Source organism: Impatiens glandulifera, chromosome 2 (assembly GCF_907164915.1).
Source record: "Impatiens glandulifera chromosome 2, dImpGla2.1, whole genome shotgun sequence".
Classification (NCBI taxonomy): Eukaryota; Viridiplantae; Streptophyta; class Magnoliopsida; order Ericales; family Balsaminaceae; genus Impatiens; species Impatiens glandulifera.
In genome coordinates, this window is record NC_061863.1 from 46,406,322 (window position 1) to 46,419,756 (window position 13,435).

Genomic DNA, 13,435 nt, shown 5'->3' on the forward strand with positions numbered 1-13,435 from the left:
GCCCTATCTATCTGTACGATTGCTTGAATTCCTCCTCTCTAATGGCGGCTCAGAACATAACAGAGTACGAACGTCGAAGACTTGAAAACATCAAACGAAATGACGAAATGCTTACTTCTCTCAAGATCCATTCCAAACTTCAAGAAATTTCTACCGCCGTTAAGCGTGAAAGGTATCTCTATATCCATTTCTCTTCAAGATTTCAAATAAAGTATCACCTTTTCTCCTCACTAATACACTAATATAATTATATACCAGAACACAGAGTAAAAGATACAAAGTCAGTCCGACGAAGAAACCAAGAAGCGAAACGTCAACAATCATCCGGCGATCTCTTCGTGTCAGAGGACAGCCCCCAGATGCCGCTACAATCAATGGGCTCAAAGATGATTTTGTTGAAACCCCAAGGAAATCCATAAATTCAAAACCTTTTTCTAAACCGTTTCCTCCAAATTTGGGACCCATTAGCATGAGAGATGCGTACAGTAGCGATGACTATGATGTTGAACTCTCTGAAAAGATTTTGTCTGCTTCTTCTAACTGTGAATCTTGTTTTGATGAGAAGTTAGAAGTCTCGAAGATGATTGATTTAGATTTACTAAAGTTGAAGCCGGAAAATATTGCTAGAGTGTTGCCAAATAGAATCTTATCTATGAAATTCTTACCCTCAATAGACATGAAAATGATTGTTGCAGGGAATAATTTAGGAAATGTTTGTTTTTGGGATATTGATTCTGATAAGAAGGGAGATGGAATTTATCTGTTCCGTCCACATTCTGCGCCTGTTTCGGGGATTGCTGTTCAATCTTTTTCCCAAGCAAAGGTACTCACTTGATCACTTTCAGATAAATGCAGTTAGAACCATTATCGTTTGTTCAACATTGATCCTGAGTGTCTAGTCTGGTATTGATTGATGCATGGTTTCAACCTTAGACATAGCCACATCAATGTCGATTTTAATTAGTCTCATTTGGGATGAATAGATATGACTTGATATGTAAAAAATGATTGAAGAAAGTTATATACTATACCTGTGTTGGTTAATTTGGAAACAAATCATTTTCCTTGTGTTTGAGATGATCTCCCAATGCACATGTATGATTTCAGAATCATTTAAAGCTAGGGAGGATAGCTCATTGCGATTGAGACTCATTAAAATCAACATTGATGTGGGTATGTTTAAAGTTGAAGCCATGTTTAGTGTATGGATGGTGAAATAGAAAATTGAAATGATCCTTAGGATTGCAAAGAAATGTTTCCCTTAAGCTGGAATATATATATACCAGCTAATTTGATTGCTCAAGAAGTTACTAAAATTGTTATGATCTTTAATCGGTTGTAATAAGTCTACTTTTTAAGTACTATATTGTAACAAGAGGTTATAAAATTAGACACTTTTTAAACAATGTTGTTTTCAATTTACATATCCAGGTGTTCAGCAGCGGCTATGATGGATGTGTACGACTGATGGACGTTGAAAAGGAGGTTTTTGATCTCCTGTATTCCAGTGATGACGCAATATTTTCTCTTGGTCAACAACCAAATAATCAGAAGTCCTTGTATTTTGGTGAGGGGAAAGGAGTTGTAAATGTATGGGATAATAATGCAGGAAAGTCTTCAAATTCATGGGCTTTGCATGAATCCAGAATTAATACCATCGATTTCAACCCAGCAAATGCCAATGTCATGGCAACAAGTTCAAGTGACGGCACTGCCTGCATTTGGGATTTGAGAAAAATGAATAAAGACAAGCCACGGTGTATACGAGAAGTTCTACATGAAAAGGCTGTAAATTCTGCCTATTTTTCACCCTCAGGGGGGTCTCTTGCAACAATAAGGTTATTATTTATTGCTTTATTTTAATGATAATTGTGTTGGTTTTATTTCAACCAATTACCTTAAATTGTTCATGTTTTCATGGGAGTGTTAGATTTCTAGGTTACTATAGTGTTGGTTTTATTTCAACCAATTACCTTAAATTACCTTAAATTGGTTAAAGTCCTCAGAATTAGAACATAGAATTAAGTTAGATTTCTAGGTACTATAGTGTTCCGTTAGCAATAGATATTCTCAATGAATGGACTGTTTATACTAGTGCTCGACACATTGCAGTTACGATAACAAGATTGGCTTGTCAACTGGTGCTACTTTCGAGAATATAACAATGATAAGCCACTACAATCATACAGGAAGATGGATTTCTCCTTTCAGGTACGTTTTGGTCTCCATCACCCCTCACATATTTTGGAGTTTTATCCACATACTTGATTCTTATACTTGTTATTCAATCTGTTTCAGTTACTATCTGGTTGTGAATCCAGATGAAATCAAATTTGAAAACAGAACATTAGTCACATACATTTTTAACAAGATCACAATAGTGTTTCCAAATGTTTATTTAAAGTATCCCAAACATGTCACCCTTTACTCCATTAACCCATATTATCCCAACAAAATAGCAAATTGGGCATATTGGTAAAAATATTACAATGAAGCATCAAATAGAAAGTTAATAAAAGAAAAAGAACTGATTGACTGTGTTTTCTTTATTTGCATAACACAGAGCAATATGGAGTTGGGATGACTCAAGCCTCTTCGTTGGCAATATGAGAAGAGGAGTAGATGTCATTTCCACTGAACAGAAAAGAACAGAAACAACTTTACAAAGCCCTCATTTGTCTGCAATTACATGTCGTTTCGATATCCACCCCTACCATGTTGGAATGCTTGCCGGAGCGACCAGTGGTGGTCAAATCTATATTTGGACACCATAATAATACTTGGTACATTTGACTTGCTTTTTCACATAGAACTCTGTTTCTAGATAGCTTAAAATGTTTGTTGCTATTGGATTTGTCATTAATGTAAAGACTGTCAAAACTGAAGTAGAAATTAATTATTGCTATTGTCTTTCTACTTTATTCTTCTTCTTCCAAGTAGTCAGTTCAGAAGGTAATAAATCTTCATTAGAAAAGAGCACAGCTTGTGCCAACAGTTTTCCAAGCCAAGCATGATAAAACAAGCCCCTAGCACCAAGCCCACCAAATAGCCAGAATTTACATTTACGGTTGTCACCTATAATGTGGTCAATGCTTCCCAAAAGTGGCAACGACCCGTTAACAGTAAGTGGCGGCATTGCCCTTAGACCAGCATAAGCTTTGGCAAGTGTCCAGCTATTAATGCCTGGATAAACTCCAGACGCCTTTGGTAGAAGTTCTTCAAGAGCTTTTGAAGTTTCTTCCATTGAAACGTGATTAGAATAATTGTTTGAATTCCATTCCCACGTCGATCCCAGATGAAGATCACGTTTCCCCTTAATAGCTAGCCATGCATCTGACAGTATTGATGGACTGTCTTCCAGAAAATCCTCCCTAATAACAGTAACAGTTTTCGTAATACATTTCTATGAAATCTCTTACAAATTGAGTCATTACCGAATATCTTGAGGCAGCTGTAGGTGAGCTATGACACCTCTACAAGTTCTTAGAGGAAGCTTTCCAATAAGTTGGGGAAGAATCGTTGCTCTAGCCCCTAGACAAACAATCACATCATCAAATTCCCCTGCAAAAACAAATCTACATTAGGGTTTAAAAAGACCAAACAATGCTATTTTAGGGTTTAGCTTTTACCTTCTAGTTCAAGGAGGTCATTAATAGACTTTCTGTGCAAACGTAACTCTCTTCCATGAAACCGATTTGCCTCGGTTTCGCATGCTTGAAAAAGGGACTGCAGGAAGAATATGTATTAACTTTTGATATATAAAGCTAGGGTTTAGGGTTATGTAAGCTAGGGTTTATTTGGTTTAAACCTGGAGATAGAGCTGAGGGTTAATACTGATTGCTTCAGGCATGAAAAATGACAAGTTCAAGGGTACAAGTAACCCAGGAACAGGCTTTCTTGTGTCATCTTGATCAATCTGTTCTATTCTGCAGCTGGGAAGGGAGTTTTGAGCATTCTAGTAACATTGAAACACAAGATACATGCGATTAAACAAACAGTTTTTTGATGGGTTTCAGTTGGAAGGTCTGAAATGAACTTACATCCTTCAAGATATTCAAATGCTTCAAACTGAGTGCTGGCCTAAGAATGCCTCTGAAATTCAAAAACAAGAAACTCTTTATTCAATGTATGATCAGTTGAGACTTGAAACAGAGTAAAGAAGAAACTCCATTATATACCTTCTCTTGATTAAACATCCATTAGCTGCTGCTGCTTCTTCTGCAATGCCTAAAAGCCTTAAACTTTCTCTCCAGCACTCAGCTCCCCGCCAAAGAAGCTTTACTGAATAGAATAGAGTAAGTTCAACCCTAAATGTAGAAATTGAGAAAAACTAAACAACCTTTTGGGGAATATGGATGAAGGAGTCCTCCAGATGAACCAGAAGCGCCTCCACCAACGCCAAACTCATCGAAAATATCGATGCTAACATTCATCTCCTTAGGGCTGTGCTGCAAATCCTAGAAAGTTTTGAAATTGTTCGATAAAGAAAGGAAAATGAAGATGTGGAAATGTTGTGTACCTCGAGCAAATGCCATACTACAGATAACCCAGCAAACCCTGCTCCAAGCACGGCATATCTACAAGCATTAGACCGCCGGGAAGACGTTAGGAACACAATCAAGCTCTTTTTTATGAGCATAGATAAGAGAGAGATAGAGAGAGACCTGAGTGATTTATGTGGGAGAGGAGAGACAGCACGAATGCAAGATGAATGGGTTACTGCAATGGACGTGTTTTTTCTAGCCGTCATACCACGGAGAAGGAAGAAGGAATGAACGGCCGGTAGGTTCTTCGTCTTCCGATATGTTGCTGTTACTGGATAAGAGTTCCCGGCGGCGAGACTTGGCGGCGGCACCAACGCCATTGTCCTGAACTCTAAAATAAGGCCTCTTTCGTTTCAATTAAGTCTATTTATAGCATATTTTCGCTTTGAATGTGATAATTCACAGCGGGTTAAGCAGATAGCATTCAAACACTTAACTATGTTGGATTTCACAGACATGGAGTGTGATAATCCACGCGGGTTTAGCAGATAGCATTCTCCCGGAGTGTGATAATCTACGCGGGTTTAGCAGATAGCCTACAAACACACTTAACTATCTTACCAACACTAGATGTGGGCTCAAAATCAGAACCTCATGAGTCTACTGGCTAGAAGAGGGATCAAAGTAATATATATAAGTTTAACTTGACCTAATAATAATGTCTTTTTAAGGCTTGAAACATTGATGAAGATGATAATAGATATTTACAGGTTAGAGCGTTGTGCTTGAAAACTAGAAAATAATCATATTGAACAATGAATGAATAAGAGAAACAAAAAGAAGATTGTTTGTAGTAAGCATATGCATGATGATGATCCTCATTGATCTTCTCCTTTTCCATCATCAAAATTCATGGCATAACTCTCGGGACTGTACTGAAACTTTGTTAGAATCATCTGCTTCTTCTTCCATGACAGCTCGAAGAACTGTTTCTTCTTTACTAATTTGTTATGATAAACATGATTAATAGTCACCTCCTCTTGTTCCTGCTGCTGCTGTAACAATAGAAAGTAGTTGTTCCATCTCCTTGAACGTCCCCCTAAGAAGAAGAACAAGTCATCAAAACATCCGCACATTGAAGCAGGTCTCATCTTTGATTCAATATCCTCTGTTGTTGGTCTTGTTCTTATGGACATGAACCGTGAAAGGAAGTTGTTGGGACGGCAGGACTGAGTATGGAAGAGACAGAGGAAATGTCATAGCTGGCTCATGGCTGTTTGGTGGCATATGTCATCACACTCCCCCCACGTCTTTTAAACCTGATCCCTTTGTTTAATCAATTTCAAAATCATTATTTTCTTCTTCAAAAAACAAGACTCATTCAGCCTGGTCTGCCATTCATTGAACTTAAGGTGTTCTTGATAACTCATGTTGATCTCGGAAAAGCAACATGAATGTTATTGTTTCTATCATGATGTTTTGTTATAAAAAAAGAATGGACTATGAAGAAACTACTCAAAATTATTGTTTACAAGCTCTTTACTTCTTCCTATTAAGTCTTTTTGTTGTTTTTTAAATCTTCTCCTCCATTAGGCCAAAAAAAATCTAAATTAAAAAGAAATCTCATTCCTTACTATTCATTTGATACAAATTATTCCCCTGTTTACAAGTGGTATGTAACAAAAACATGAGAAAATGGAGTATTATGTGTTGGAGGAGATTCAGTTTATAACTTTTATAGCAGAGGTGCCTGATTTTGTGGTTTAGCAGGATTAGCCCCCTTAGGGTTCATGGACCGCAGCTCATTAGCAATGTCAGTAAAGCTCGGCCTCTCAGATGGCTCGGCCGACCAGCACCTCTCCATCAGCCACCGCCACTCCAAGTCACACGATTCTGGCACAGCCGGTCGCAATGTGTTGCTCAAAATTCCTCCTAATAATCCAACCGAAAACATATGTATTTTAGGTCATTTTGAAGTGAAAGAGCAGTACCAAAAGGACAAATAGAAAGATGCAAGAATATACCAATAATAGCTCCATAATGCAAGTCTGCGTATGGTTCTTCCCCAGTTAGGAGCTCCCACATCACAATGGCAAACGAGAACACATCAACCTGAATGAACATCATCAGATTTTGTCTGACAGACTAGAGAAGATTTTAAAAAAAATATATTAACAAAACAAAACCTTTTCAGAAACAAGATTACTGCTCCCATTCATAAGCTCAGGAGCCATCCAAGGTAGTGTTCCTCGTACCCCACCTGATATTAGTGTCTGACACTTCACCTTTGATAGTCCAAGATCACCAACCTGTTTTAACCAAGCCATGTTAGAAAAAGATGAAAGCAAATCGATATGGTTCAGTTTGAAATTTGAATAGGAAAAACACTATTTACTAACCAACCTTGCATATTGGGCGATAAGGATCACGTAGATTAACAAGCAAGTTGTCACTTTTCAAATCAAAATGCACTATGTTTTTTCCATGCAAGTATTCCATTCCAAAAGCCACATCCATAGCAATCAGTAGTCGCTTGCGCCTGTCCAGAGTCCTGCCAAGATTCAGTGGATACCTCCTGAATAAAGACAATACCAAAAGAGAAGGAAAAGACAGAAAATGGAAGTATTTACTACTTTTCATTCTTGGGTAGAGCATTTCTAAGTGAACCGTTCACCATATACTCCGTCACTGTTGCCACAGAACCTCCAGGCCCGTCAAGGACAACACCATAGAAAGCCACTACATTCGGATGGTGCAAATCAGCAAGTTTGATCGCCTCGTTCCAGAAATCATCTCTCTAACACAATATAAGTTAAATGAGTGCTAACTTTTCACTTCTTATTTTAGGAATAATATCATATTATATAAGCATACCATTCGTTGTTCTTCCGAAGCTTTTCCTGCAAAGCACCTTTCGTTAATCCGTTTAATTGCAACATCTGTACCTCTCCACTTTCCATGATAGACTGTACCAAATGTTCCAGAACCCAATTCTTTAAGCTCCTCAAGATCACTGTTCTTTATTATCTGCCATAACAATAGTTGGTTTAATGTCAAATTACAAACAGAATTAAGGCCCTTGTTTGATGATAGCTTATGCAGATTTAATCAAATCATCGACGAAAAAATTCTCTTACTTTATTATTTATAACATTTTAAATACAAAGGATATTTAATCTACTTTTTCTGCCATCTAAGATTTCTTTTTTCAAATAACCATACATCAAACAAGCTCTAAGATTTAGAAAGGGATCGTCACTTTTCATACCTGCAAGCGACCAATGCCATCAGACACAGGGAATCCACAATTAACCCTTTCCGCAAGTTTTTCTTTCTTCTCCTAAATAAATTCAATCTCAGGAGTAGGTAAACAGAATAAACCTTATATATATATTATAGAGAAAGACAAAAATGTTATATTATAGAGAAGACCTCAGAATTTCCCTTGTGATGTATTTCTACTAGGCCACTGTTGTGAACCTTTTCGTCTTGATATGGATCTATAAGAAGATCAACTGCACCTTGACTGGTTATATCAAGGTTTGAAGGATTCCTATGGATAATTGTTGATGCCTGAAGAACAGAAGCAGCTACACCTTCAGCGACGGCCTGAAGTTCTTGCTTGATCTGTTGTTCCCCAGCTGATCCTTTTAACCCGAAAACAAGAAGAGATATTCAATATTTAATCAAGGGAATTTTTTTATTAGAAAACTTGGAGAAGGTAAAGACAGACCTTGTTCGTTCCTTATATAAACGACGTTACTAGGTTTAGGCGGTGGGAAATGAGTATCGTAACACATATTCCAAGGATCCTGGTTGCTAAAAAGAGAATTGGAGGAGGTATCCCCATCAGCACCTTTAAACTGTTCTAAAGGATCCATTGTTTGCTCAACCAGAGGCGAAAATTTAGTATTATGGTTAGAATCCTGTTCCAAATTTGATTGTTGATACAATCCAGGAACAGTGTCCTGCGGAGTTTGCTGCTTAGTGGATTCCGGTTGGTAGAAGTTATTCCAGAATATCTCACTTGTGGTGGAAGATTGCAAGAAACTCTCGGGAGATAATTTTTGCTCGTCTTTATTAACAGTAACTTCAGACGGGCATACTCTGATGTTTTCCATTCTTCCACCCAATTCTCTAATGGCATTATAAGTTTCTGTAATATCTTCTTCTTTAGGAAACAACGGATCTTCAGTTTGACGAATGTCGCTGTTAACTGGTCTGTAAATCAAGTAGTCAGGCTTAGCTGTGCCTGAAACAGCAGCACCATATGGAAACTGTCCTGCTTCGCCTAGAAGAGGCTTGAATTCACGATCTGTAAGACCAAAACCCCTTGGTTGGTCAATGAGGCCTTCCCCATGCGGACTAGCAGCAGAAACAGCCAGTGGCTTGTTCTTGACATGTCCCCACATAACATCCTCTGATTGAACGGTGTGATAGACTGGGCCCACGTTCGTAGGACTTTCCTTGCAGCCATGTCCCAATGGCTCGGAATGGGCATGAGGCAGCACTTTTTCACACATATAGCAATTATTCTTAAAACTAGGGATTCTCTCAGGTACCCATCCTTGAGGGGCAACAACTGTAGGCAACTCAACCGTTGCAGGAACATTCGAAGGATAAGCATTGAAACCTTGATCGGGGTAATGCTTGGGTGGCAAAAACGACTGAACCATATTTGGCTTCGCACTGAAACAAGCAGGACTCATTGTCATGTATTGTGCTACAGAAGCAGGAGCAGGAGCAGAAGCAAGATTTTCATTGTACTGTGCTACATTTCCGAGGATTTGAGTTTGGAAACACTTGGGAGCTATTTGTACGTAACTGGTATGTAGATCAGGGTACGCTTGTAAATAAGTCGGGGATGGTTGAAAGTTAACCACCTGTTGTTGAGTGGGCAATGCAATTCTTGGAGCAGATTCGAGAGAAACCGGGGGAATTGCAGGGCTAACCTCGGTGGCACACATATCAGAATGTTGGGTGGAAGAAACAGTAGCTAAACTACTCTCCTTTCTGGAAATAACAGAAATTCCATTAACCGCTTCAACATACTTGTGCCCACTATTATCTTGCAATTCTCCAAAATGTACCATTCCAGCCAAATCAAGATCAGAAGGCGAGAACAAGAACACTCTCAGCTTCGCCGACCCATCTATCGATTTCTCAACCAACTTCTCATACTCGTCCATCATGTTCTCGAGATCATCTGGACATGAAACAGAAACCAGCGCATCTAGATCCTCATCAGGCAGCTGATACTTGACAACCACACTACTTTGTCCATAAGTATCAGCCATCTTCTGAATAAGTTCACTTAAATTCACATCTCTCCTTACACTAACGATCCTGGTCTGACCACCCACATATCTCAGCATTCCATCGCTCGGCCTAGGGAGAACCTTCCCACCAAAACTACACAAGAATTTCACTTTCCGCCCAGAAAAGGAAACTGAATCCTCACCACCACCACCACCTCCACCACCACAGTCGTCCTCACTGGTGGCATTTCGACTGCACCCATTTGCAGGAACAATGGATGGTATGCGAGGATATTGTTGAAGACCATAACCCAAACCAACAAAACCCGGATCAGATATTGTTGGAGAATAATAAACGGGAGAGGTGTTCACATAATAACCACCACCACCTTCAATGTTTCTTCCTGATGCAGTAACGGGAGTATTTCTAGTCTCCTCAGGCATTATCGTTGGTCTTACTATATTCAATTGATGCAAATCTAAAGGCACAGAATTGGGATCGAAAGCCATATCTAATTTCATAAATCAATACATATTAAAGAGGAAACAAACGAAAACAAATCTAGGGTTTAATTCGTATTTCAGCTAAACAAACAATCAATCAATCAATCCCCCAAAGACACGAATCTATACAAAGCCAAAAGAGAGAGATTCAAGTAAAAACTTGCACCGTTCTTAACAGTTGTCAATCATGAATAGATGAGAGCAAAATAGAAATGGGAATGTACCGGATTAAGCGGCCGTGTGTAGATTGATAAAAGGGATTGATTGGGTCAGCAAAGGTGAAGATAAATGACAGATGGCCAGCTGAAAGATGATGATGATGATGATTCCAGCCGGGTTTATTCGATCTTTATTATTGGATTACACCCTTTGTTTTTGTGGATTGTTGGGTTCTTTTTTCTCTGCAAATCTTTGCTTATGACCGACCGCCATTGGAGGAAGAGAGAGAGGGGAAGAACCGAAGAAGAAGTGTCACTTGTCGCGGCAAACGAGGTTGTATTTATTCTTAAATTTTGTATCCTTCAGCATGGGAAGAGTAATTTAAATAAAAAAAAGAATATTAAAATTATTCTCATTAATTTATTTATTTATTTATATGAAGAATTATTATTCCTAATTATTTTGATATTTATTCTAAGGAGGGCACGTGGGCTTCATGCAAAGCATCAAAGTGTAAGGATGTTGTTGATATATGTTATTTTTATTTACTTTAGATTAAAACAAGATAATTTAATCATTAGTTAGACAAAAGTAAGTTTTGTGAGGGTTTATGGGTTCATGTTCCTGGAATCAAGGTTTCCAACATTAGTGAATATAAATGAAGATTTTGAAAAGATGAGATAAATTTTTAAATATCTTTTTGAGCCCACCCCATGTGACTTGTAACTTTTACAATTTATTTGAGCCCATGTGCTATGGGCCGCTGCCTACTAAGAAAGGTCCACAAATTAATCTCTCAAAGCTATAAAGTATAGAGTAAATGATTCTCTTTGTAAACCTGAAATAGAAACTCCAGACTTTAATCATGGACTAGCCACTTGTAGTAATGAAAATCATCATTTAGATTCAGAGATTGATTGTTTTTAAATACTATTATATATAAGTGATATTGCTTAAAACAAGATATGATAATTTCATTATTCTTTTAGCTGGCTATGTCCAAAAATTTCATTTCATAAAAGTAAAAGAAAATTACCAATGAAAAAAACATTTTAAGAAAACTAAGGAATTCGGTTGTTACTTAAATAATTATGACATAATTAAACATAATTTCATTTAACATTTTATCTATGATGTTATTTAATTTATTAATAAAATATTAATGAGTTCTTTTACCCAAAAAATAATTAACTTTTTTAAAATCACCATAAATCATAAATTTTTAAATAATCCTAAATTGTTTAAATAACCCATTAGGAATAACAGAAGGCATAACTCCCTATCAAATCTTTTAAGGTGTGGTTTGGATTGAAATTTTTCAAAAACTGGTTATTTAAAAAAATAATCATAGGTGATAATTTAAAAAAGTGGAAATTTTTTTAAAATGAAATGACTTAAAAAATATTAATATATAATAATAAAATTAAAAATAATTATTTTAAAATAAAATATTTTAATATTTTAATATTTTAATTAATAAATTAAATAATACAAAAAATTATATTTTTATCTTAATACTGAATACGTTGAATTCAAATTAGTTCAAACATTCGGTCACATTCTCCTAACTCAATTTTGAATGAATGTGATAATTCCGCTGACATCATTACATTTTTGCCCTCAATGGCACAATCAATGGCATAATTTTAACGAATTGATTTATTATTTGATTGTGTCAATGTATTCTTATATTTATTAATTTATTAAATTATTTAATTTATTAATTAAAATATTAAAATATTATTATTTTAATTTATTATATATTAATACATTTTAAATAATTTTTACTAACAAAATTTTTACATTCTTAAAATCATTTTTAAATAATTAAGATTTTTTAAAAGGCCGAATCCAAACAATCCATAATCTGCCTCTATTCACACTTTTCAAAAAAACAATATATGTTAGGGTAAGAAAAAACTTTAACAAATTCTAGCTTTTATGTTGGTTATTTAGGGATAAATTTTGATTTTTTATAAAAATAATCTTGTTTTGTGTAAAAAGTGAAAAACTAGTTTTTAAAAAGATTATTACTTAATTTCTCTTAAATAATAGTACAATAAAATTATAAAATATTTAAATAATAGTGTATTTTTGTATATTTTTAATGAAGATTATTGATGAAAATATGGTTGATGAGATATTTTTTGATAAACCAAAAAAAAAATATGATAGGTGTATTGGATAACTATGAAATTGAAAGAATTGTGTGTCTAATTTCAATTTTATGTTTGATAAATCATTTACAATTAAAATTTTGAATTTGAATTAAAATTTCAATGAAATTTAATCAAACGTAGTTTTATTCTTCTTAATTCCACCATTTTTTTAGTTTGGAATTGCAATTTCAATATTTTGTTATATTTTTCAAACAAAATATTTTATTATTTTATCATTTACAAAACGATTAACGAGTTGAACCATTTTTTTTTAATTTACGAAGTTAACCTATCGAATTGACATTTGTTTTTTTAATTTAAGAAATTAAAATGTCAATAATTTATATATATTGAATTTATGAAATTAGTATTTCGAACTGATATTTTTTTACGTAGTGAAAATTAAAATAGACAAAATTTTTGATTATATTTATGTAAAATTGTATAATTTTGAAATTGAAATATTTTATAAATTTATAAAAGAGAAACTAGTCTATTAGTAACAGAGCATATGAATACGTGCAAGATGGGCTTGGTTAACTATCTATATAGATACATTCAACCCCGTTTACTTAAAAGAACATAAATATTATCACATTTCATGGGAATAGAGTATCTTTGTTGAAAAATGTTTAGATTCTAAATTTTCAAACCTCCTACATTCCCTATTGAACATTCCAATTTTAGATCAATTCCTTCATCCTTGTTCGGATTTGAGTTTTTTTAAATTCTAAAGGGAGAAAAAAATAATAATTATCGATGATTTTGAGGAGTTAATGATTGGTTTTTTTTTAAAGTATTAATATATATAAATAAAATAAAAAATAATAATTTAAAATAAAAGGTATTTTAGGCATTGTCCGGATTGAGA

At 35.2% G+C, this 13,435-nt stretch overlaps 3 protein-coding genes across 4 annotated transcripts; 1 reads left to right on the forward strand and 2 right to left on the reverse strand.

Annotated features, from left to right (window-relative positions):
* Positions 1–2,920, forward strand: LOC124927294 (WD repeat-containing protein 76). Its single transcript, XM_047467687.1, has 5 exons — positions 1–172; positions 259–823; positions 1,432–1,838; positions 2,113–2,211; positions 2,564–2,920. Exons 1-5 carry the CDS (start codon positions 42–44, stop codon positions 2,772–2,774), a joined length of 1,413 nt encoding a protein of 470 aa, XP_047323643.1. The 5' UTR covers positions 1–41; the 3' UTR covers positions 2,775–2,920.
* LOC124927296 lies at positions 2,491–4,889 on the reverse strand. 2 transcript variants are annotated; one of them, XM_047467688.1, is made up of 9 exons: positions 4,665–4,889; positions 4,520–4,577; positions 4,340–4,448; positions 4,179–4,281; positions 4,041–4,092; positions 3,809–3,955; positions 3,630–3,726; positions 3,435–3,561; positions 2,491–3,371 (listed from the first exon to the last, which is right to left on the reverse strand). In XM_047467688.1, exons 1-9 carry the CDS (start codon positions 4,862–4,864, stop codon positions 2,903–2,905), a joined length of 1,362 nt encoding a protein of 453 aa, XP_047323644.1. In that variant the 5' UTR covers positions 4,865–4,889; the 3' UTR covers positions 2,491–2,902. The 2 variants fall into 2 exon arrangements, with proteins under 2 accessions (XP_047323644.1, XP_047323645.1); XM_047467689.1 differs by having other exon boundaries at positions 4,340–4,443; positions 4,665–4,734.
* A 1,201-nt stretch (positions 4,890–6,090) lies between these two features.
* On the reverse strand, positions 6,091–10,739 carry LOC124925883. The gene is made up of 9 exons (XM_047466004.1): positions 8,218–10,739; positions 7,917–8,131; positions 7,753–7,824; positions 7,359–7,511; positions 7,118–7,281; positions 6,888–7,035; positions 6,671–6,793; positions 6,509–6,596; positions 6,091–6,416 (listed from the first exon to the last, which is right to left on the reverse strand). The coding sequence occupies exons 1-9, from the start codon at positions 10,262–10,264 to the stop codon at positions 6,220–6,222; spliced, it is 3,207 nt and encodes a 1,068-aa protein (XP_047321960.1). The 5' UTR covers positions 10,265–10,739; the 3' UTR covers positions 6,091–6,219.
* Between the last annotated feature and the right edge of the window lie 2,696 nt (positions 10,740–13,435).